Genomic DNA, 23,161 nt, shown 5'->3' on the forward strand with positions numbered 1-23,161 from the left:
AAAACTATTAGAATACCATTCTAGAAAAATTTCCCGTGTAACCCACGCCTTTCTGTTTGATCGCCACACAACGAGTAGACTTGTCTTGTCTGTGCCTCGCATTGCACGGGGTGTTTCTGAATGGTACACTAGTAAAGGTTTTAGTTTGAAATCACCAGTGGCATTACCACCCAGCAGAAGTGTTAGTCGACCTTTCGCAGCTTTGAAACCACTGGCTTGACGTTCTTCCTTAGAAATGCATGTTCGATATGGCATTTTTTCCAGTAAAGTCCGGTCTCATCAACATTGAAGATGAGACAAGCAGGAATTATCTCTCGTCTAATGAACTCTTGAAACTTGTCTGGAAACTCAGCTGCAGCTTGAATGTCAGCGCTGGCCGCCTCGCCTGTTATGTGGATATTGTGAAGATTAGAACGCTGCTTGAACCGATGGAACCAGCCTATGCTGGCAGCAAAAGACTGAGTGGCACTCGCTTTTTCTTCTTTTGTTTTCAACATCTCATACCAACATTTTGCTTTTGTGTATATCAGATCTTGACTTAGTGGTGTGTTCTTGTTATTCAAATCTTCGATCCACACTGACAGTAATTTCTCCATTCTTTCTAAGATAGATGATCTCGAACGAGAAAGTTTTGTTGCACTTATAGATGTTGAACTTTCGCAGGTGATTTTAATTTTTTCTCGATTTTTATAAATCGTTCTCACAGTCGATTCTGAGAGTCCAAAATCTCTCCCAACAATTGTTGCTTTGCCTCCATTTTCCATTCTTCTTAACACTTTCATCTTCAATTCCAAAGTGACGTTTTTACGCTCTTTTTTCTTTACAGGCAGCATTTTTAACGCAGGGTTAAAATATGTATGTATCTTAAATAAATGTTAAAACACAACTGCCAGCCGACCGAACTAACATCACGGAACAAATCAACAAACGAACGAGGAAATCTCCGTACAATAAAGTCGAAGGACTGGGAATTCCCGATTCTTCAAAGAAAATATTCAGAGGAAGCGGGAATCTCGCGACCTTAGAGAAGTTGATGACTACATCATATTTATACGCACTCTTTCGCGTAATTCGAGGCATTTGAGCGCAAAATTTGCAATTCGCGTTATAGTGAAACTGCGTATAACGGGGTCGCGTAAAGCGGGGTATTACTGTACTCCGCATGACGACAGTGCAGTGTTGTTTGGACTAAGCGAAAGTATACTGTGTTAAAGTAGGGTGATCATCTAATTTATAAATAAAGGACTCCTCGTAGATCAGTGGTGTTTCATTTCGAGTCGGAACCTACGGTACGTAACAATACTTTGAGAACTGTTGGTAATTACATATTTCATTTACGTCGACACGTTACCGACTGAATGCTTTGCCTACACGTGAGAATAATTGAAACAAGCACTGGCCTATATTAGCTTACTATCTAAAACATACGACTTTGTTTTGTAAATCGTTAACCACCCGATTTTATGATATACTAGCTGACCCGGCGAACTTCGTACCGCCTAACAGACAATGTATGTCGATTCGTCAACATAAACACGGCCATTACCGATAGTCAACAATTGCTTCGAGAAATCATCAGCAGATAGGTCGTTCAACAATGCAACTCTCATATTTACAGACAGTTGAAGTTTCTTTACAAATCGCCACAGATTTGATGCTTTGAGGCAAGCGTTTATTTTGTCGGCAGCAGTAGATCTTGGAATGACTGGTAGTGTTTGTCGGAAATCGCCAGATAATAAAATCATTGCACCACCAAAACATCTCGAGTCATTGCGCAGATCTTTTAATGTTCAGTCTAGTGCTTCCAATGCGCGTTTGTGCGCCATTGTGCATTCGTCCCATATGATTATTTTTGATGCTACTAAAACTTTGGCCATTGCGGAGTGTTTGGAAATGTTACATGTCGGTTGTTCAGTAGTTTGAAGGTTTAACGGCAATTTTAATGCTGAGTGAGCCGTACGGCATCCGTCTAACGATGTGGCCGCTATTCCAGAAGAAGCAATTGCTACCGCAATTTCGGATCTCGCACGTACAGTGGCCAAAATCAATAATTTCCGCCCCAATTGAAGTCATTTGGAAATAGACATTGTATTTTTGAGTGTTCGCTAGAAAATATCGTGGTTCTAGTGTTTCGCCATAAAGCAGGGAACGCAATGGCTCTGGTGGCGGGACCAATGATGGCAATGTCGCTTTACCGCTAAAGGAAGACAAACCAGGCGTTTCACCAGCAAAACCTCAATGCGCCACAATGCTGGCAAACAACGTCCATAGCACCAATGCAAACTAAACGATGCGAGCTGTAGTCAATGGTGCAATCATATAGAAACGCTGCTAGATTCAAATCAATACTTGAACCATGTCTTCGCAGTTTTTTTGCACTTCGAAGATTATTCCTCTGTTCATCTGTACGATAAGCTCGACTATTTCTCGTTTCTAACCTTGGTGTTTCACGGGCCGCCTCTCTTTGCTCTTGTGTTTGAGCAGCACGAATTAAGGCTCTTCTTTGTTCCATACTAGCGCGGCGCTCTTGTCGTGCAATTTCTCGTTCTTCGTCAGATAATTGACTCGCGTTATTCCGTTGCCTAATTGCATTACGGCTCCGCTGGGAAAGATTAGACCTTCTAGGACGCGGCATTGTTATTAATAGTAATACTGAATATGCGCTCGCACAAAACATCATAGACAACCTATAAAAAGACATTTACACTTTTGTTAACCTATAGAATAAATCTTAGGTATTATTTTCGGAAATAAAAAAATTGAATTAATACATAATTTACACAAATTAATGTCTAAAACAGACAAATATAACAGTACCTGAACTTTCGAGACATTTTACACAAAATAAATTTCTGAACGCACACATGAATAGTTGTTACAATATTTGACAGGATTGGACAACAAATGTTTGACATGTAATAAACAAATAAGCATTTATTGAAATGATTAAGTATTCATTACACATATCGAGTTTTCATTGTTTTTAAGATGTGTTCTGCTATTCGGGGCGGAGACAAATCTTCCGAATCAATAACCATGAAAATTTACTAAGCAGATCTCGAGTTATAATTTTTGTAACAAACCCGTCTTTGTTATATATATATATTTACATATATATATATATTTATATATATATATATTTATATATAGATATATATATGTACAGAGAGACAGTACAGATAAGATTTTTAGACAGTACAGATTTATTTTTAGCAACCAATCCACGCGGGGTGGCGGAAAGGCGAAAATGAGAGTTTCGCTTCCACAACTCGCAGACACGAGTACATAGGAGTTAAACATGAAGATATAGTCGGGGAGGGCTGGAAAACAATGTTTAATTACTTAACATTACTATTGAATAGCCCGTTTTTTTCATTAATTCAATGCTAGTATTAATATATCGATGTTAATAATAAGTAGCAAGTTGTGATGAGCGGCTGACCGGTATCGTTGTCGGCGGCGCGCACGCGCAGCACGAGGTCGCCTGGCTCCGCTGCCTCGGACACAGCGGCGCGGTACTCGTCATGCGCGAACTCGGGCGCACAGTCGTTGACGTCGAGCACGTGCACGCTGACGGCCACGTCCGCAAAGGTGCCGCTCACGCCGTCCGTGGCGCGTACCACCAGCCGGTGCTCACGCGCCGCCTCGTAGTCCAGGGCGCCGCGCGCCACCACCGCGCCTGCGGGACACACCGGCTGTAGCGGCTGCAGCGGCTGCCTGGTGGCTGCTACTCAAGCGTTAATGGAAAAGCGTGCGTAATGAGCGGCGGGTGATCGCGGGTGGTCGCGGGTGACGGCTACTCACATGGAGCGTTCCCTCCCTCGGGCGCTGCGGGACAAAACGCACGCGTTAGTAAACGTTTGGTTCCAGTTCGGTTCACATGAACTGTCGCCACGGGTTCGAGGATTCCTTGCGGATGTGTCGGACCGATACGGTCGATACGGCGAATGTCAACAAAAATAACGATTCGAACCTGTATCGAAGTGCACCTCGAAGAGATGTGCGGGCCCATGCTGCAGCGTGTAGATGAGCGCGCGCCCGAGCGGCGAGTGCGCGCGCAGTGCCGGCTGCAGCGCGCGCGGCGCCGGGCCCTCGCGCACGGTGAGCGCGTAATGCGCGCGCGCCCATCGCGGGGCGCCACCGCCGCCCCACACGCGCACAGACACCTCCGCCTCCGCGCCGCACGCGGGCGTGCCTGCGCACATATACACACATGCTCATTACGTGTTCTCTGCAGCATTGAACAAAAATGTTGAAATTATATACAAATAATCATTAATTAATATACATATACCGCCATCTATTGGAACATAGATTGTATAGTGTTCCTACCGTCATTGTTATAAACTGAAATGTAGGTATGTTTCTGAACGTAAATAAAAAGTTAGTTCTGTTCGAATCTCACAACCGGCGTTTTATTATAGGTTATGGGCCCAGTCGAGTTATAAAATAAACTGTTTTTCTCGCGAAAAGACTTGCACAAGCGTGCCGATTAGTCTTCGCAGATTGAGAACTATACGTTTTGTGAACTGTGAGTTGTGATATATAGTTAAAAATTAAAAATGGCAAATAGTTATATCGTGAACGTGCCTAAGCTGAAAGGTCGGGAGAACTACACAGAGTGGGCTTTCGCAGCGGAGAATTTTCTCGTGTTGGAGGGAACTTTTGATTACATCAAAGTTACTAAACCCGAAGAAGCCGCAGCCGACTTAAAAACTAAGGCGAAACTGATTTTAACTATTGATCCATCTCTTTATGTACATATAAAAGAATCTAAGACTACTAAGGAGTTATGGGAGAAACTCAAAAATTTGTTTGATGATTCGGGTTTCACCAGAAGAATCAGTCTGTTGAGGACTTTGATTTCTATACGTCTAGAAAATTCTACATCCATGACTTCGTATGTCACTCAAATAATTGAAACTAGTCAAAAGTTAAGTGGATCTGGTTTTAAAATCAACGATGAATGGGTCGGATCGCTACTTCTAGCAGGATTATCCGAAAAATATTCACCGATGATAATGGCGATTGAACATTCAGGGATTTCGATTACCGCGGACGCCATTAAAACTAAGTTATTGGATTTGGAGGAAGGCAGTGGCGACGTGAGTGGAGCATTTGCGAGTTTCCGTAAAAACTGTAAGGTTGGCAGCCTTGTCAAAAAGGGGCAAGTGTCAGACTCAAATGTGTCAAAGTCAAAATTGAAGGTTATAAAATGCTACAAGTGCAAACAAACAGGACATTATCGCAATCAGTGCACCAGTTCCGATAAAGATTCAGAAAATAACAAGTCTTGTAAACGTAAACAATCAAACGCATTTAGTGCTGTGTTTTTAAATGGTGCCTTCTCCAAAAATGACTGGTATATTGACTCCGGAGCGAGTGCACATTTAACCGCCAATGAACACTGGCTCACAAATGTTTCTGTTGAGCATTCGATCAAAGAAATTGTGGTCGCGAATAAAGAAAAGGTGTCGGTGAAATGTTCTGGTGACGTATCAATAACAACTTTAACAGATAACTGCGAGTATGATATAGTTGTTGAAGGTGTATTGTGTGTTCCTAGTTTGACCACTAACCTAATTTCTGTGAGTCAACTAATTGCTAAAGGCAATAGAGTACTGTTTAACAACAGTGGCTGTGAGATTTATAATAAATGTGGTGAATTAGTTGGTACTGCTACATTACTAAATGGTGTCTACAAGCTAAGAATGCCTGAAGTATTGATGGCAGCTATGATGAATTCGAGCGATATTTGGCTTGGCCATGTCAATAGCAACTATCTAAATAGAATGGAGAATGCAGTGGAAGGAATCACACTAGATAAAAAGGCAAATATTTCAAAATTGTCTTGTAGGGTGTGTTGTGAAGGTAAGCAAAGCCGCTTACCTTTTCCACAGAATGGCTATAGAAGTAAAGAACTTCTGCATACTGTTCATACAGATGTATGTGGACCGTTCAATGCTTCGATTGGAGGATCCAAATATTTTATATTATTTGTTGATGATTATAGCCGCATGATATACATCTATTTTATGAGAAACAAAAGTGAAGCTTTTAGTTGTTTTAAAAGATATAAAATTCTTGTAGAAAACCAACTTAACAAGAAAATAAAAATTTTAAGAAGCGATAGTGGTAGAGAATTCTGTAATAAAGAATTTGATGATCATCTCAAGTATTCTGGGATAATTCATCAAAGAAGTAATCCTTACACGCCCGAACAGAATGGCTTGGCAGAGTGCTTTAATCGTACTGTAGTAGAGAAAGCTAGATGTTTATTATTTGATGCTAAACTTGATGAACAATTTTGGGCTGAAGCATCTAACACTGCAGTCTATTTACAAAACAGGACTGTGTCATCAACTCTAAATGGGAAGACTCCATTTGAGTTATGGACACAAGAAAAGCCAGACATTAGCCATTTGAGATTTTTTGGGAGCATTGTGATGATACATATTCCTAAGGAAAAAAGAATGAAATGGGATAAAAAGGCTGAAAGAGGAATTCTTGTAGGATATCCAGATGATGTGAAAGGATACCGTGTTTACAATCTGAAAACTAAGCAGATTACAACCAGCAGAGATGTCATCATTGTTGAAAAACCACTAGTAGCTGATGAAGTTTCTGTTCCAATCCAAGAAATACCTGCAGACTCCTTAGAGGTATATGAAGATTCAGTGGGGGTTTTTTCAGATTGCTCTGAAAATGAAGATATCCTTGATGAGACATATGTACCAGAAGAGGACTCTTCTGATAGCTCTATGGAAAGTATTGTAAGTGTCGGTAGAAGAGATGTTGCATGTAGGCAGAGACGACAACCTGACAGGTATGGGCTTTCTAATGCTTGCATCGGTCATAATATAGAAGATAATAGTGAAATTTCGCTTGATGAGGCTCTAAAAGGACCTGAAAAAGAGCAATGGTTAGAGGCTGTTCGTGATGAGTTACAATGCTTTGATAGTAACAATGCGTGGGAACTTGTTGATATGCCTAGAGACAAAACCATAGTACAATGTAGATGGGTTTTGCGTAAGAAGTGTGACAGTGAGAACAATGTAAGATATCGTGCCAGGCTAGTTGCCAAGGGTTTTTCTCAAAAGTATGGGGTAGATTACACGGAGACATTTTCACCTGTTGTTAGACATACTACCCTACGACTATTGTTTTCATTGTCAGTACTATTGGAACTTCATGTTACACATCTAGATGTAAAAACTGCATTTCTCAATGGTGATTTGGAGGAAACTATTTATATGCAAAAACCAGATTATTATGATGTTGCTGGTAGCTCTAATAAAATATTAAAATTAAATAAGGCCATCTATGGTCTGAAACAGGCTTCAAGGGCCTGGAATAAGAAGGTAGACAGTTGTTTGTTAAAAATAGGTTATTGTAAATCAAAGTTGGAACCATGCATGTATATAAAAAATGTTGATAATTTTAAGACTATTGTTACAGTATATGTCGATGACTTTTTTATATTCTCAAATTGTAAGAGAGAAACTGAAGAACTTAAGAATGTATTGTCAAATCAATTTCAAATTAAAGATTTAGGTCAAGTAAAACAATGTTTGGGAATGAACGTTAATTTTGACAAAATAAATAAGTCAGTTACTTTAAGTCAAGAGAATTATATTAATACTTTGTTAAGAAAGTTTAATATGACAGATTGTAAGGCTGTTGATACACCTATGGAGAGTAAATTAAGTGTGAAAGACAAACAAAATATTAATAACCAAGTACCTTATCAACAGCTCATAGGGAGCTTGATGTATCTATCTGTTTTAACTAGACCAGACATAACTTATGCGGTTAGCTATTTAAGTCAATTTAATCATTGTCACACTAGTGAGCATTGGGGTTATGCTAAAAGGGTTTTAAAATATTTAAAAGGGACTATATAATATAAACTATGGTATAAAATATTGTGCAAATGGAAGTTCTGAGATAAAAGGTTTTGTTGATGCTGATTGGGCAAACAATCGTTTGGATAGACGGTCTTATACTGGGTTTTGTTTTGTACTTGCCAATGGTATAATATCTTGGCAATGCAAGAAACAGAAAACTGTGGCTCTATCAAGTTGTGAAGCTGAGTACATGGCTCTCTCAGTCTTGTAAAGAAGCCATTTATTTGCGGGCTTTACAGTTTGAAATAACAAATAAAATGTATAGTTTTTGTTTATACAATGACAATCAGAGTGCACAGAAGCTGTCAATAAATCCTGTGTTTCATAATAGGTCTAAACACATTGACGTGAAATATCACTTTACTAGAGAATGTGTTTCCAATAATATTATTCAATTAAAATATTTGTCGACAGCTGATATGCCTGCTGATATGCTCACAAAGAGTTTGTGTTCTAAAAAGCATCACACTTTTATGAATGTATTAGGTATAGTTGTAATATAGATAGTTCAGTTAACATATTGTCATTATGTGATTATTTGATGTAGTGGGGGTGTTGAAATTATATACAAATAATCATTAATTAATATACATATACCGCCATCTATTGGAACATAGATTGTATAGTGTTCCTACCGTCATTGTTATAAACTGAAATGTAGGTATGTTTCTGAACGTAAATAAAAAGTTAGTTCTGTTCGAATCTCACAACCGGCGTTTTATTATAACAAAACTATAAAAAAGTGTGCAAGTTAGCTAATTGCGACAATTGTTACGATTTGAAAATCATTTCACTGATGTTCCCCGAAAAATGAAAGACGACCTTCGTATAATGAATAAATATTCAATTAAATTATATATCGGTCATTCTGATCCAACAACTTTTGCCATATTCTGGTAGTTGCTGCATTTCATGCTCATAAACAGTTTGCTCTTTGCTGGCAAAAAACTGATCCGGGTGAATTTCGACGTGCTCATTTGAGGTACAGATTTTATCGTCCAAAAATTTTTGCAGTGACCGGAACAAATAATAACCCGAAGGGGCCATATCTACAGAATATGGTGGGTACACAAAGCTGTAAAAGCTTTTGGCGACTGACCCAACTTGTATGAGGCCCTGCATTATCTTGGTGAAACTTTTACCTACACTACACCTTTTCTGTTGAAGCGCATCATTCAGTTTGTCCAGCTGACGACAGTAGATTTCCTAATTAATTGTTGTGTTATCTGGTAGAAGCACAAAAAAGTGACTGCTTTTAAATCCCACCCAATATGCATTGCCTTTTTTGATGGATATCAGCTTTTGTAATGCTTTGAGCCGGGTATATACAACCCATTTATCGTGACGTTAGAAGAGTGAAGCACGAGTTGACGTCTCAACGCGACGACACATATTTCTCTCCGTGGGGAACCCATATATCGATCTTCGAGGTTAAACCCAGGCCTTTCAGGTGGTCACAAACAGTGGAATTCGAAAAATTTTACCTCTCACTGATCTCAAGTGTTATTCGCCGGTTTGCATCAACTAATGCCTTTATCACGTCTTTATCAGCTTCAACCGGCCTTCCAGAACGTGATGCTTCTTCTTCAGTTCTGGCACTGGCGTATTGTCAACACTTCTCCATACACATCGGTTAATTTTTTGGCTTGAACAGCATTTTTACCTTTTCTACAGTAAAAAAGTAAAATATGACGAAAATGCTGCTTATTGCTCTGCATATTTGAAGGGCACCGACCTAAAACTACTGCGTAAAAACAATTGGACTTATTCACACACAAGCCTTGCTTTATCAGCTGTCAGAACATATAATGACAATGCGGCTTCAATGTGAAGTAAGCTGTGAAAAAATACAATTAAATCCTCCAGAAGTACAGCCTGTATGGGGTACTACATAAGAGTAGCAATAGAAAAAAGAAATGCTTTTTACATGTTACTACCACTAGTGAGTAAAACAAGACAAACACTGAGCGAGCCGAGGGTTCCAAGTAAGCGATACCAGAGAGAGTGAAGGATCACCTCCGTCGAAGGCGGCCACGACGAGGGTGTAGAGCTGGTTGTGCGCCTCTAGCGTCTGCTTGAGGCTGACGAGGCCGGAGCGCCGGTCCACGCGGAACAGCTCGCCGTTGCCGCGCTTCATCTCGTAGCGCACCTGCCGCACAGCGTACCATTTTATTTACGATATCTTGTCCGCGATATTTTGTGGGTTTGCACGTTGTGTAGCACGGTCGCACCTCGCCGTTGTCATTGGCGTCGGCGTCGGTGGCGTGCACGCGCAGCACGGACGTGCCGGGCGGCTCGCCGGCGGGCAGCGCGGCGGCGTACGGCAGCTGCGTGAACACGGGGCAGTTGTCGTTGAGGTCGCTGACGGCCACGTGCAGGCGGGCGTGCGCGCGCCGAGCGCCCGCCGCCGCGCGCACCAGCAGCGTGTAAGCCGCGCACCGCTCGCGGTCCAGCGCCACGCCGCCGCTGCGCACGGCGCCCGACGTCACGCCGATCTGCGGCCGGCACAGGCTCACGTTACGTTAGGTCGGCTGTGGTCCCGCACCGCTGCGCGTGCACCATGTATCGTACTGACCTCGAACCCGTCGGTGGGGTTGAGTATGGAGAACTCGACGTGCTCGTTCAGCGCGGCTCCTAGCACATTGAGCACGGCGACCGTAGTGGGGCGGGTGGTATTCTCGAGCACGGAGGCGTAGTAGTCTGTCTTGTGGAAGGCCAGACCGGCGGGGTCAGGCTCGCGCGCGCGCACCGTCACGCGCGCCGTACTGGCGTAGCGGCCATCCGACACGCGCACGCGCAGGCGGTGCTCTGCGCGTAACAACTCTGCCACCGCCACTACGAGCTCGCCGGACGCTGACAGGGCGAAAGCCCCTTCAGGGTCGCCGTCCAGCACGTCAAACGTCAGCTGTGCACCGTGCGGTTCGTCCGCATCGCTGGCCACCAGCGACAGCACGCGGACGCCCGCGACCGTGGGCAGCAGGACAGTGGCTTCGTACGCCTCCTGCGAGAACTGTGGCGGACAGTCGTTTACGTTGGTCACCTCCACGCTAACCGTCGCCGTGCTGTCTGACGGCAGGCGAGGGGTGCCCATGTCGACCACCTGAAAGACGATAGATAGGTAAATGTATATAAGTTCATAAATGATTTTTTTTTTGATTTAAAGTAATACCACTACAACTATGAATCTTTTCATACTTTAAAAACATTGTGAGAAGTAATGGTTTCACTTTACCTGTGCGTTTTCGAATCGGGCCAGCTACTTTACCACCTTTATTCAACAAACGTTTACTAGCTTCTTTTATTTTTGGTTACAAATGAAAATCAGAAGATGTTTCGATAGTCTTTTTCGCTACGTTTGTTCACCTTTCATTTTTTTAATAACTCTTACACCTACTGAGAGCATTGTTATGATCCTGAAAGGAGGAGACTGAGGGATCGCATCTTTGAGGAGTGGCTCCGGGGTCGCTTACGGACCTTGACAGTGAACACGTGCAGCGCGGCGCGCTCGTAGTCAAGCTGTGCGGCCAGCGCCAGCGCGCCTGTGGTGGCGTCGATGCGGAACAGTGCGGCGGCGTCCGGCTCTAGGATCTCGTAGGCGCGCTGCCGGTTAGCGGGCGAGTCAGCATCATCGGCCGCCAGCACCAGCGGCTCGCCCAGCGGCGCGCCGCCCGCCGCCGCCACGAGCGCGCCGCGCGCCGCTGCCTCCGACACGCGTCCGCGGTAGGCACGCTCGCGCAGTCGCGGCGCGAACTCGTTGCGGTCCAGCACGTGCACAAAAACGCGCGTGCTCGCAGCTCCACCGCCCTGCATGAAAACATCTCATTACTCGTATGCTGCGGCCGACAAATGCGCGCGCTCGTGCCGGAGCACCGACCATGTTGAGTGCCGTGACGGTGAGGTTGTGCAGCGCGCGGGCCTCGTAGTCGAGCGGCGCCGCCAGCGCCAGCACGCCGGCGGCCGGGTTCAACCGGAACAAGCCTTCACCGCCGTGAAGCGCGTACCACACGGCGGTCCCGCTGCGCGCCTCGAGCGTGCCCAGTACTGTGCCCGCCGGCTCATTTTCGTACACTTCGAACACCGTGTCTTCGCTCGTGAACCTGCGGCGCGTGTCGACATTATATTATTAAGAGTTGCCATATAAACAGTAATATGCATGCGCGAGCAGTACCGCACCTGGGCGGCGTGTCGTCGGGCTCCACCACGATGATGTGCAGCGGCAGCGTTGCCGTGCGCTCAGCGGGCGGCGGGCCTGCGGCGCGCACCAGCAGCGCGTAGTCGCGCGGTGCGGCGGCAGCGGTCGGCAGCGCGCGCGCCAGGCGCACGTCGCCATTGTCGTCGATGGCGAACTGCGCACGCGCGTCTCCCGCGAGGGAGTAGCGCGGCGACGGGCCGGAGTCGCGCTCGGCGGCGCGCAGGCGGGCCACGAGCGCGCCGGGAGCTGCGCCGCGCGGCACGCGGGCTGTCACTAGCCGTCGCGGCCAGGTGGGCGCGTGCTCGTCGGCGTCGTGCACCAACACGCGCACGCGCGCAAAGGCTCGCGACGCGCGCGGCGCCTGGTCGCGCGCCCACACCGTCAGCTCGTGCTCCGCCGAGCTCTCCCTGTTCGCCGCAGTTAAATGTAATGTTTGTTAAAGACAAATTACCGCCCCTAACCCCTAAGCGTCTGTAACCAATCACAGCCCGGTCTCTTAATTTTCACATTATTTACTCTCAATTTTACAACCGGAGGAGTCGTCACTAACAAAGATCAAAAACATCCACTACATGGAATACTCTAGGTTATGTTTTACAGTGTTAGGTCAACATCATGCTTAAAGAAATGCATCGGTGACACCGCAATCCCAAAATCCAAACGAAACGTTTGTACCTGTCCAGCGGTCGAGCCAGCTCCAGCACGCCGGTGAGCTCGTGCAGCCGGAACAGCGCGGCGTCGGCGGGCGCGCGCGTCGCGTGCACGCCGTACAGCAGCCGCTGCCCGGCCGTGTTCGCAGCACCCTCCGCGCCCACCACCGCCGCGCGCAACGCCAGCAGTGTGTCGCCCACGCGTGCCGCCTCCGACACTTCCACGGTGTAGTTCTCGCGCTCGAACTGCACGCCGCCCTCGTTCGCGTCGTTGATCACTGTTACGTTCACCTGTAATACGATCGTTGCGGCCTGAGGGTGTGCGGGGCGGTGAGGACCCGCACGGGGCGGCTCGGCTACGCACCGTGGTGTAGACGGTGTGCAGGCCGTCGGTCACGGAAACGTTGAGAGCGTAGTGCGGACGGCGTTCCCACAGCAGGCGGCGCGCCACCACAAGGCTGCCGTCCTCGCGCCCCACCACGAAGTCGCGCTCCGGGTCCCCGCCTGAGCTTAAATACGACCCCTGCGTTATTCATTATCGCTTGCTGTTAATTACGTCTTATAGGCAATAAATACGACTGCGGAGCAAAGCAACGTCGCGTGCGCCACCGACCTACGATGTCGTAGTAGAGTGCGTCGCCGTCGGGGTCGGTGGCCTGCAGCAGCGCCAGCAAGAAGCCGGGCGCGTCCAGCTCGGCGGCCTGCAGCGGCGCGGGCGGTGACAAGCGGGGCGGGCGCCCACCGCCCGGTGGAGCGCCGCGCACGCGCGCCCTCGATACGCTGCAGCGCGCGCGCACTCCGCCGTCGCACGCGCGCACCTGCACCCACACGCCGGCGTTACAACACCCGCTCCACGCGTGCTCACAAGCACTCGCAGCGCGCGCGGGGCGACACTTACGGCGAGGTCGTAAGCGCGGCGGCGCAGCGGGAGCGCGCGCGCGGCGTACAGCCGCCCGGTGCGCGAGTGCACACGCAGAAGGCCGCGCGCCGCGCCGCGGGCCCGGCCCGCATACCGCACAGTGCCGTTCTCGGCCGCGTCGGGGTCCAGCGCCAGCACCTGCGCAGCACTCCGGCTCAAATATGACATAATAATTTAGAACTGTAATCGCCAAATCGTCCGTACGGCCGCCTAATAGGTGGGTTTAGTACACATTATGATACGTAGATTATTATATATTTTGCGTGCGCTCCTACAGTGGAAAGGTATGAGATGTGCGAATGCCCTGTGCTCAATATCGTAAGGGGACACATGCTTTCCTCCTTCAGAAAGATGACGAAATACCTTCATTTTTTAATATTATATTGGATATGAACTGACTAATTCTTAGATTTTATGCAAGCCCTGAAAGGTTAAGGTTTCATATGGTTTTTGTTTTGGATGTGTTAAATAATTTTATAACTTGTATCTAGGAAATCCATTCCAAAATGAAAAATACTGGGAACGACGGGCAGACTGAGGTGCGCGGCGCACAGCGCGGGGGAACACGACAGCAGTAAAAAAGCAGTGGAAGCAGACCGTGGCGACGTAGACGCCGCCGGCTTCCGGCTCGTCCCACTCGTCCCACACGAGGCGCTCGTCCTCTTCGTCGGCCTCGCTGTCGCTCTCCGCTTCGGCCTCCGCGTCGCCCTCCGCGCTGCTCTCCGCGGCCTCGGTCGTCTCATCCTCGTCCTGCAAACACAGCGCGCCCAGCAAATCAAACAGAAGGCAGATACCCTGACCGACGAGTACGGACCGAGATCCTGCGACGTTTGCGCTGGAACTGCATTATATTGTTAAGCTCCTGTAACGTAAGACCCATAAAGATGGCAAAGCACGCGGACGGGGGCTGACCTGGTGGCGGGGGACAGGCACGCGCACATCGTAGAAGCGCTGCGTAAAGGCGGGCGCGTGGTCGTTGATGTCGTCGAGCTGCACGCGCACGCGCACCGCGGCCGCCAGCTCGCCGTCCCACGCACGCACCTCTAGTGCGTGCGAGCTTGCCGCTTCGCGGTCCAGCGCGCGCCCCGTTGTCACAATCTCTCCTGCAACAGCCCACGCCAATATTAGCTCGGCGGCCAGGGTCCCCACGGCGCCGGGTGTCGCAGCTACCTACCGGTGTCCTCGTCGATGGCAAAGAGTCCGTCGGGGTTGCCGGCGACGATGGAATAGCGGACGCGCACGGGCTCCGGCGCCGCGTCGCCGTCGGGCGCGCGCACGGCAGCCACGCGCGTGCCCGCCGGGCAGTGCTCGGGTATGCGCGCATTGTACGCGGCGCGCTCCGGCCACGGCGCCACGTCGTTCACGTCCTCCACCTCCACGTACACCTGCGCGCAAACCTTTCAGTAGCCGTGCGGCCCGCGGCAGCGGCGCAGCGGTAGCGCTTAACGCACCTGTATGCAGGCGTGGCGCGGCACCAGCCCGTGGTCCTCGGCGCACACGGTGAGCCAGTAGTGCGTCGCGCGCTCGCGGTCCAGCGGGGTCAGCGTGCGCACCAGCCCTGCGCACACACCGCCGCCGTAAATGTCACAGACAAGTTTGAATAGCATTAACTAAGAGAACGGGCACTGCGTGGTCGCTGAAGTGTGATTTGAGTTTATATACCGCATTGCTCACTGCGCTCTCAGCACGCGCTGCGAGCGTTGGGATGCGGTGGGACGAAGGAAAATGGTTTCCAATGTTTATTCTCGATAACTACATCACAATTTTTATCACTCTCCATCACAGTTTTTCAATTTTACGTTTTCTCCTTTTTTTCGCTTGCCCCACTTATTACGTTTTTTTAGTCTCTCCTGTCACCTTCCGGCAGAACTCCAGGAAGGTCTAGCAATTTCCCACTTGACTTACCGTACCAATAAGGCGATGTCACCTCGGTTTTATTTTTTATGCAAACTGAAGCTAGGATTCCATTTTCCTCGTTTCAAAAAAGGGACGACCGGTGATCACCTGACACCCAGTCGGTGATACCTTGATGCTTTCCATTCGCCAAGCGTATCCTGCCCAAGTTTTCTCTTGACGAAGTAAATAGGGAAAATCTCATAATCAGGACTTCTTTTACTCTTTAGGGCCGCGACCTTGGTCAGTTGATCCGCATTCTTGTTTCGCTCTATCGCCGCGCGCTTTCACTCAATACATCTAAATATTCTTTCAGTCGTCAAACAACAGTTGGATGTTATTGTTTTGGCGGAAACATGGCTCAGCTGCTATTTGATAACGAAATAAGACAGCAGACACATTAGTTTGGATCTCGGTCACAGTACTTTTAACTTTATTTACTCATTTTGAATTTTTTTTAAATGTTTGTTTTAAGTAAGTAAAGAGTTAAATAGTGATGAATGAGGGGACGCTCCAGGGAGCGCGCGTACCGGAGTCGTCGACGGAGAAGTGCGGCATGCCGCCGCCATCCAGCACGTAGTAGGCGAGCCGCGCGTCGCGGCCGGTGTCGGCGTCCGAGGCGCGCAGCGTGCCCACGCGCGCCCCCGCCGCCGCGCCCTCCCGCACGCGCAACGCTAGGGCGCCGCGCTCCGCGAAGACGGGCGCGTGTCGGTTCTCGTCCACGTCGCCCAGCTCCACCAGCAGCGTGGTCTCGCCCCAGCGCGCCGGCCGCGCGCCGTCAGTGGCACGCACCGTCACGCCGTACACCTGCGCAGCACCAAGCATCGTGCCTCAAAAGAAAACTACATACTCAAAAGATACTTTTCCTGCCACGTCTAATTTTGTGAACCTTAGTTCATTCAAAATTAAAAACGATTAAACTGAATTGAGACCAAAATTTAAAGAAAATGGAAAGCCGTCACTGTTGACGGAAAAGTACCTGTTTCTCCTCGTAGTCGAGCAACTTCGCGGTCCGCACGGTACCGGAGGTGCTGTCGATGGTGAAGACGACGTCGTCGGGCGGCTGGTCGGGCAGCGAGTAGGTGACGACGCCACCGGCGCCCAGGTCCGGGTCGAAGGCCTCAAGCACAGCCACGGGCGTGCCGAGGGGCACGTCCTCGCGCACGCGCGCGCTGTACGAGGGCAGCGCGAAGCGCGGCGCGTTGTCGTTGACGTCGTCCACGGCCACGCGCACCAGAGCCTCCGCGCGCAGTCCGCCGCCGTCCGTGGCGCGCACGGTGAGCTCGTAGAGCGCGCGCCGCTCGCGGTCCAGTGGCGCGCACACGAACAGCGCGCCCGTGTCGCGCTCCACGCAGAACTCGCCGTCGTCGGCTCCGCTCAGGCTGTAGTGCACGCGCGCGAACAGCCCCGTGTCGCGGTCGGTTGCGTTGGCACGAAATATCTCGGTGCCATTGATGGCATTCTCGGTCACACGGAAGCTGGCCAGCGTCTTCTGGAACCGCGGCGGGTTGTCGTTCACGTCGAGGACCGTGACGGGCAGCAGCCGCGAGCTCGAGCGCTGCGGCACGCCCAAATCGAACACCGTCACGTTCAAGTAATACTCGCTCTCTCTCTCGCGATCCAGATACCCGATGACCTTAAGATCGCCCGTGTCCGGGTCGATTCGGAAGGCGGAATCGGCGTCGCCGCCCGACACCGAGTACACCAGCAGCCCGTTGTAGCCCAGGTCGCGGTCGCGCGCGTGCAGCCGCACCAGCGACGTACCCAGCGCCACGGACTCGTTCACTTTCACTTCCACCGGGAAGTCGACAAACTCAGGGATGTGCAGATTTTCGCCATAGCGGGAGGGCGCCGGGGGAAAGTCTTCGGCGACGTCGACGGGGGCGTTGCTGCGTTCGGCCGCCGCTAGCATCTCCACGAGGCGGCGCGCGACGCCCGTGTCGCGGCACTCCAGTGCACTGCCGTCTCCGCCGCCGCCGCTCACCAGGTGCAGGGTGAGCGAGGCGGGGTCTGCGAAGTGGGTGCCGTCCGTAGCGGTCACGTTCAGCACTCGCGTGTCCGCGCGCACGTCGGCCAGGTCGCAGGAGAGACTCACGACGCCAGTGCCGGGGTCCAGAGAGAAGCAGTTGTCGTCGTTGCCGCCTATGAAGCGGTAGGAGACGACGTCGCCGGAGTCGAAATCGATCGCGGACAGCGTGACGATGTCGTGGCCGACGGGCAGGCGGCGCGGCAGGTAGCCTACGCAGTCCACGCGTTCGAACTGCGGTCGGTTGTCATTTACGTCCTGCAGGCGCACCGTGAGCCGCATCTCGGCTTGTCGCCGGTAGGGCAGACCCCAGTCGCTGGCACGGATGCGCAACACGTACTCGCGCCGCATGCTCTCGTAGTCGAGCAGCTTGGTGGTGCGCACGGCCCCCGAGAAGTGGTCCACCTCGAACGGGATCGGCTGCAGGTTGGCCACGCTGTACGAGATGTACGCGTTCTCTCCGGAGTCGGCGTCCCGTGCAGACACGCGCGCGACCATCACGCCCGTGGGACCGTTCTCCGCCAGCGCAACCTCCACGTCGTCTTTGTCGAACACGGGGTCGTTATCGTTGGCGTCCACGATGGCTATCTTGACTTTTGCCGATGACTGCTTGCGGGTACCGGCGTTCCCTTGGTCGATGGCCGAAACTGTGAGCGTGTAGAGCGACTTGTCTTCGGCGTCGAGCGGCACCGCGGTGTAGAGCACGCCGGTGTCGGGGTTGACGGAGAACTCGCCGCCCTCGTTGCCGCCTACGATCTCGATGTAGACGCGCGCGTTGGAGCCCGCGTCGCGGTCGCTGACCTTGAGCCGGATGACGGGCGTGTTCGGCGGCGCGGTCTCGGGCACGCTGGCCTCGTACACCTCGCGGCTGAACACGGGCGCGTTGTCGTTGGCGTCGACGAGCGTTACGGGCAGCGTGAGGTACGAGGAGCGTGCGGGGCGGCCCGCATCCGTGGCTCGCAGCGTGAGGTTGTACCCGCGCGGCGCGGTCTCGCGGTCGAGCAGCGCGTGAGCGACCACGTCGTACTCGCCCGGCTGCGCGGAGGGCCGCACCCTGAAATGCCCGTCCGGGTCACCGTCAACAATCTCGAGGCTCGCAATACGACCATGTTCCCCGGAATCCCGATCCGTCACTTCAACGATCGCGTAGACTTCTGCGGTAGAATTTTCGATGAGTTCGGGCAGGCGGCGTGCGCGCAGCTCGGGCGCATGGAGGTTGACGCGCGCCACGCGCACGACGAGTGTGGCGCGCGCTGCCGGCGCGTCCCCACCGCGCGCTAACAACGAGGCACGGTCGCGCGCCAGCAGCGTCACCTCGTGGCGCGCGCTCTCCGCGGCCACCAGCGCGCGCGTCAATGTCACCACGCCGCTGGTCGGGTGCACCGCGAACTGGTCGGTGGTTTCGGCCAGACTGTAGTAGATCTCTCCATTGATGCCCACGTCGGCATCCTCGGCCGTCACGCGAACGATGCTCGAATGCAGCGGCGCATCCTCGGGCACGAGCGCCTCGTACTGCGTCGGGTAGAACAGCGGACTCAGGTCGTTCTCATCCGTCACCTCGACGAATAGCACCACGTCGGTCTCGAGTAGGACGCCGTCGGGCAGCTGCGCGGAGGCGTGCACGTCGAGTCGGTACGCGTCGCGGCGCTCGCGGTTGAGTACGTCGGCGTGGCCGGCGCGCGTGCGCAGCAGCAGGAAGCACTTGTCGCCGACCACGCGCTCCTCCGCCTTGAAGAACTTGTCGCGGTCGCCGTGTCGGATGCGGAAGCGCATGCGCGCGCCCTCCGCCGGCAGCGGTAGCGCGGGCTGCAGCGCGCCGGGCGGCGGATCCGCGTAGGTGCGCGGCGCAGAGTTCTCGGGGATGGTGAGGTTGTATGAGTCGTGCGGAAACTGCAGACGGGGGGGCCCCGGGCCCGCGGCGCACCACGCGGCCGCGGCCAGCAGCAGCGCCGCGCAGCGAACGCGCCGCGCGCTCGCTCCCGCCATGCCGCCGCGCTGACGCGCGTCACGTGCGCGGTCTGCGCATGCGCCTTCTGCAACTGAAATATTTGTAGTCATTATCACAGAGTCGGTCGCTTCGGAGAGACGAAACCAAGCGGCGTGTAACCGGTTACGGCAACATCATAGCAAATCAAGTAATTGTTAGAAAACAACGACGTGCTCGCCGCCGTCGCACGTTGCATTGACTTTTTTTTGGTTTCAGGGAGAAATGGATTATTAAGATACTCTGTCTCTCGGGAGAGGACAAAGTTATGCTGGACTCATACCGCTATAATATTAATTCAGAACCGTTATATTGTTCGTACACTTCATTATAAAATATTTGCCTTTATCCATAATTTTCAAACGAACATAGTAATACAGTAGTGAAAAAATAATTTTATTTCTCGCTAAGCTGCCGGTCCGATTTTGTGACGATAAACATCAAAAACGTTTAACTCACTTCGCCGCCGCTGCGTGTGCGCAGCGCTTCAGTAAATGATGTTGTTTTTGCTATTAACCCTTTCAGGACCATATAAGGTTACGGTACCTTATTTAATCAATTTAGCTAGATGTAATGAATTAATAGGCATCCTGAAAACATAATTTATACTAAAAATTCAAAAAACTTTCATGGTCGCTAAGGGTTACTTTCTACTTCAATATCTAAATTTTAGTTTACTTGTTGGTAAGTCTGTCTTGTTGTAAATAATGTACATTTGTTACTTCGTGTACTTTTTTTTACTTATTTATGAATAATATAAACATAATAGGGCAAGTTATTTGGGACACTTGGCGAAACAATTCCTGTTGTTAGTGTAGCAAAGGTGCACTTTACACAAAACACAAGTATTATTTGTGCGGTTTTTTTTTGTACTTGGCACAATGTATGCACCTCTTTCTGGCATTCGACTTTTGCATTGGGTGCGATGGTAATTGTCGTTTCACTGCTTTGCGTACTACACTACTTCTTGCAGTTGGGAAGCCTCTTTGTCTGTTGGTGAAACCATTTATCAAACTCCAAACAACAACTTGTCTTAATTGCAAGGTCGATAACAGAGATCCTTCAATTTTTTTTCTTCATGAAGCTTAGTGTAGATGGTATTAGCATTATTGACCGATATATCTAACAGATCAAAAAATAGGCTAAGATATTACTTTATTTTTGATCTCCTATCTATTTCATGGCGCACTTTTAGTTGATCCATTAGGTCCACTCCGGCCATATTTTTCTTATAGTTTGACACAATTTTAGGACACTCTCATGTCAATTTTACCTGCTGAGCCAGCCTGCTGTCGCTTTACGTTATCAGTTTCTACAGATGACAGAAAGTTGGTCAGCAAATACACCGCTTTATTATCCATCCATTTCACGTACGATATACCTTGAAAACTTGTGGTGTTAATGTCTCCACGCTTCATTTTTTTATCCGCTGGTGCAGATTTCGGAGGATGTTTTCGGTTAGTTGGAACAGTCCCACATGCCTTGATATTCTGGTCAATCAGTCTGTACTGCAACAAAGGTGAGTTGAAGAAACGATCAATGTAAATTTCACAGCCCAAACCTTCCAGCTTTGTCGTAAGTTTCAGCCATCCATCCAATCCATACTCAGTCCCTGGAGTTCGTTTACCGGTACATAAATCGAATTCAAATAAGTGACCCCTTGCCGCATCACATCTGTGCCATAATTTGAAACCGCACCTTACTGGTTTATTTTTTATGTATTGCTTCATTACGTTGTGGCTCGTGAATTTGATCGTATGCTCGTCGATGGTTTATTTTTTTTTTGAGATGTTGAAGGTTCAGGTGATTCTTGCCGTTGAAGAGTCGTCGTTCCTTCAATCTCGACATCAAATACCCCTTGGTCATTATCCTGTACTAAAAGTCTTTGGTCTTCGTCATCAAGCACTAAGTCATCTTCCTCATCGCTATTGTCACCCATCAAAATTTGATGAATTTTAATTTTTCGAGGTTTAAAAACTCCACGTCCCTTACGAAACATATTCTGCAAAAAATATGAATAAGAAAATGATAGCATTTTGGTATATCACCAGGCCAAAAGTTAAGAACTTCCGTATAAAAAGTATCCCTTTACGCCGACAGGGACATACGAGTCCCATAATTTTTATAACGATTTATCACAAAATACAACATAAATACATACATAATAAATAACACTGAATAAAACAAACATAAATAATACTGAATAATTAGAATAACAATTTATTTACTAGGTAACGATAATTTGACACTAAAAACTTGGAAAGCACTTTTACAATATTAATTATTTATTCCAAACAGCAGATCATTCGCGCCAAAAGAACTCTAACGTTCCGGTGACGATAGACAATAAACGGTGTTAGTTATCATGTATTGCTAGTAAAAAATAATAAAAAGGTACATTCCGAAATATTAAAATAAAACAAATTATTTACAATGGTTACGTAAATATTTAATTAATCCATGATTTTTGCTCGGGACTTCAGCGTCCCCGTGGTCGTGAAAGTGTTAAACGTGTCCTTATAGTCCGTACGGCGCGGCGGCGCGGCGGCGCGGCGGCAGCGCGGCGGCGACGACCTCTTTGAGTTCAAATTTGCCAGCTCGCCACAGAGCCGCGCCGCGAGTGCAACGACAAAACCGTACAAATGAAACGACCGCCGCCGCACTCGTCAGTGCACGGCCGCTGCGGGTGCTGCTGGTGCTTGTGCCCGCCGCGCCGCACCTTTGACCGCCGGGAGCTGTCGCGCCGTCCAAAGGACGTCACGCTGTGCGGCGCGCACGTGTGCCGCCACTTCATTTTCCTTCTTTTTGGTAAACATTTTAATCAATTATGTGATTTACAACTACGTTCGTGGCGTGGTTCATGAACAAGCAACGTCTGCGGCGGTCGGGCCGGCGCGTGTCGTCACGTTTTGCTGTTGAACGTCCAGCTAACTCAGCCGCGGCCCGTCACTTGTTCGCGCTACACGCACTGAACTATCTTTAGGAAAACGAACTGGTTTTCTCGCGAGAATTCTTCCGTTCTCCCCTTGGACGGTCCCGTACCTCGTAATATCCCGGTTATTTATTTCACACAATGCTAAGACTAAGGCACTCGGTTCTCACAACCGGCTACATCATAAGCGCAGGTGTTCCCGGGACTTGCTAACTTTCATTAATTTCCATCCATTTAGCTCGATCTGGATGTTGTCCGGGAGGAGGCCGACGAATAGTTTACGCGTCGTTTAACAAACGGCGCTGGTCGCGTTCCAGACCGCGCTCGTTAATATTTTCATACAAATGTTCAGAAGGCGCGGACAGGGTCCTGTTGTTGGTATGATCTATTTTCACTGCTGGCGTAATTCTGTTCATAAGGTCAATACTCCTGTGAACATTTCTTTAGTGTCAGTATAAATTGTTCTTCGGTGGTTAGCTCCGTGTTACTCATTAGCAGCTCGGTGCCGTGGCTTGGCAAAGTAACGTGCCTGAGTGTTGTCGGTGAACTCAGTTTTTTCGGGCACATCGCTCGGGTCGCCCACTGGCCGCCCACACTCTCAATCCTGCTAATGAGGGAGTGTACGGGTCGGCTGTTCACCCGGTAACGTAACCCGCAA

General features: G+C 49.7%; 1 protein-coding gene across 1 annotated transcript in view; it reads right to left on the reverse strand.

The window, feature by feature from the left end:
• The window catches only part of kug (kugelei), a 59,769-nt gene that overhangs the window by 17,167 nt on the left and 19,441 nt on the right, over window positions 1-23,161 (reverse strand). The window contains exons 2-20 of the mRNA XM_068771912.1: window positions 16,541-19,626; window positions 16,092-16,368; window positions 15,120-15,226; window positions 14,843-15,053; window positions 14,581-14,771; window positions 14,266-14,418; window positions 13,648-13,806; window positions 13,363-13,567; window positions 13,114-13,253; window positions 12,775-13,040; window positions 12,081-12,506; window positions 11,782-12,004; window positions 11,382-11,711; window positions 10,483-11,007; window positions 10,139-10,402; window positions 9,924-10,056; window positions 3,974-4,195; window positions 3,805-3,828; window positions 3,443-3,679 (exon numbers count right to left, since the gene is read on the reverse strand). Coding sequence (XP_068628013.1) covers window positions 3,443-3,679; window positions 3,805-3,828; window positions 3,974-4,195; window positions 9,924-10,056; window positions 10,139-10,402; window positions 10,483-11,007; window positions 11,382-11,711; window positions 11,782-12,004; window positions 12,081-12,506; window positions 12,775-13,040; window positions 13,114-13,253; window positions 13,363-13,567; window positions 13,648-13,806; window positions 14,266-14,418; window positions 14,581-14,771; window positions 14,843-15,053; window positions 15,120-15,226; window positions 16,092-16,368; window positions 16,541-19,573 — 7,126 coding nt within the window. The 5' untranslated portion in view covers window positions 19,574-19,626. The remainder of the gene's footprint in view (window positions 1-3,442; window positions 3,680-3,804; window positions 3,829-3,973; window positions 4,196-9,923; window positions 10,057-10,138; window positions 10,403-10,482; window positions 11,008-11,381; window positions 11,712-11,781; window positions 12,005-12,080; window positions 12,507-12,774; window positions 13,041-13,113; window positions 13,254-13,362; window positions 13,568-13,647; window positions 13,807-14,265; window positions 14,419-14,580; window positions 14,772-14,842; window positions 15,054-15,119; window positions 15,227-16,091; window positions 16,369-16,540; window positions 19,627-23,161) is intronic.

This window comes from Battus philenor, unplaced genomic scaffold, assembly GCF_028537555.1.
Source record: "Battus philenor isolate CCGP_79_NKW_IND1 unplaced genomic scaffold, ilBatPhil1.0.hap1 SCAF_4, whole genome shotgun sequence".
Lineage (NCBI taxonomy): Eukaryota > Metazoa > Arthropoda > Insecta > Lepidoptera > Papilionidae > Battus > Battus philenor.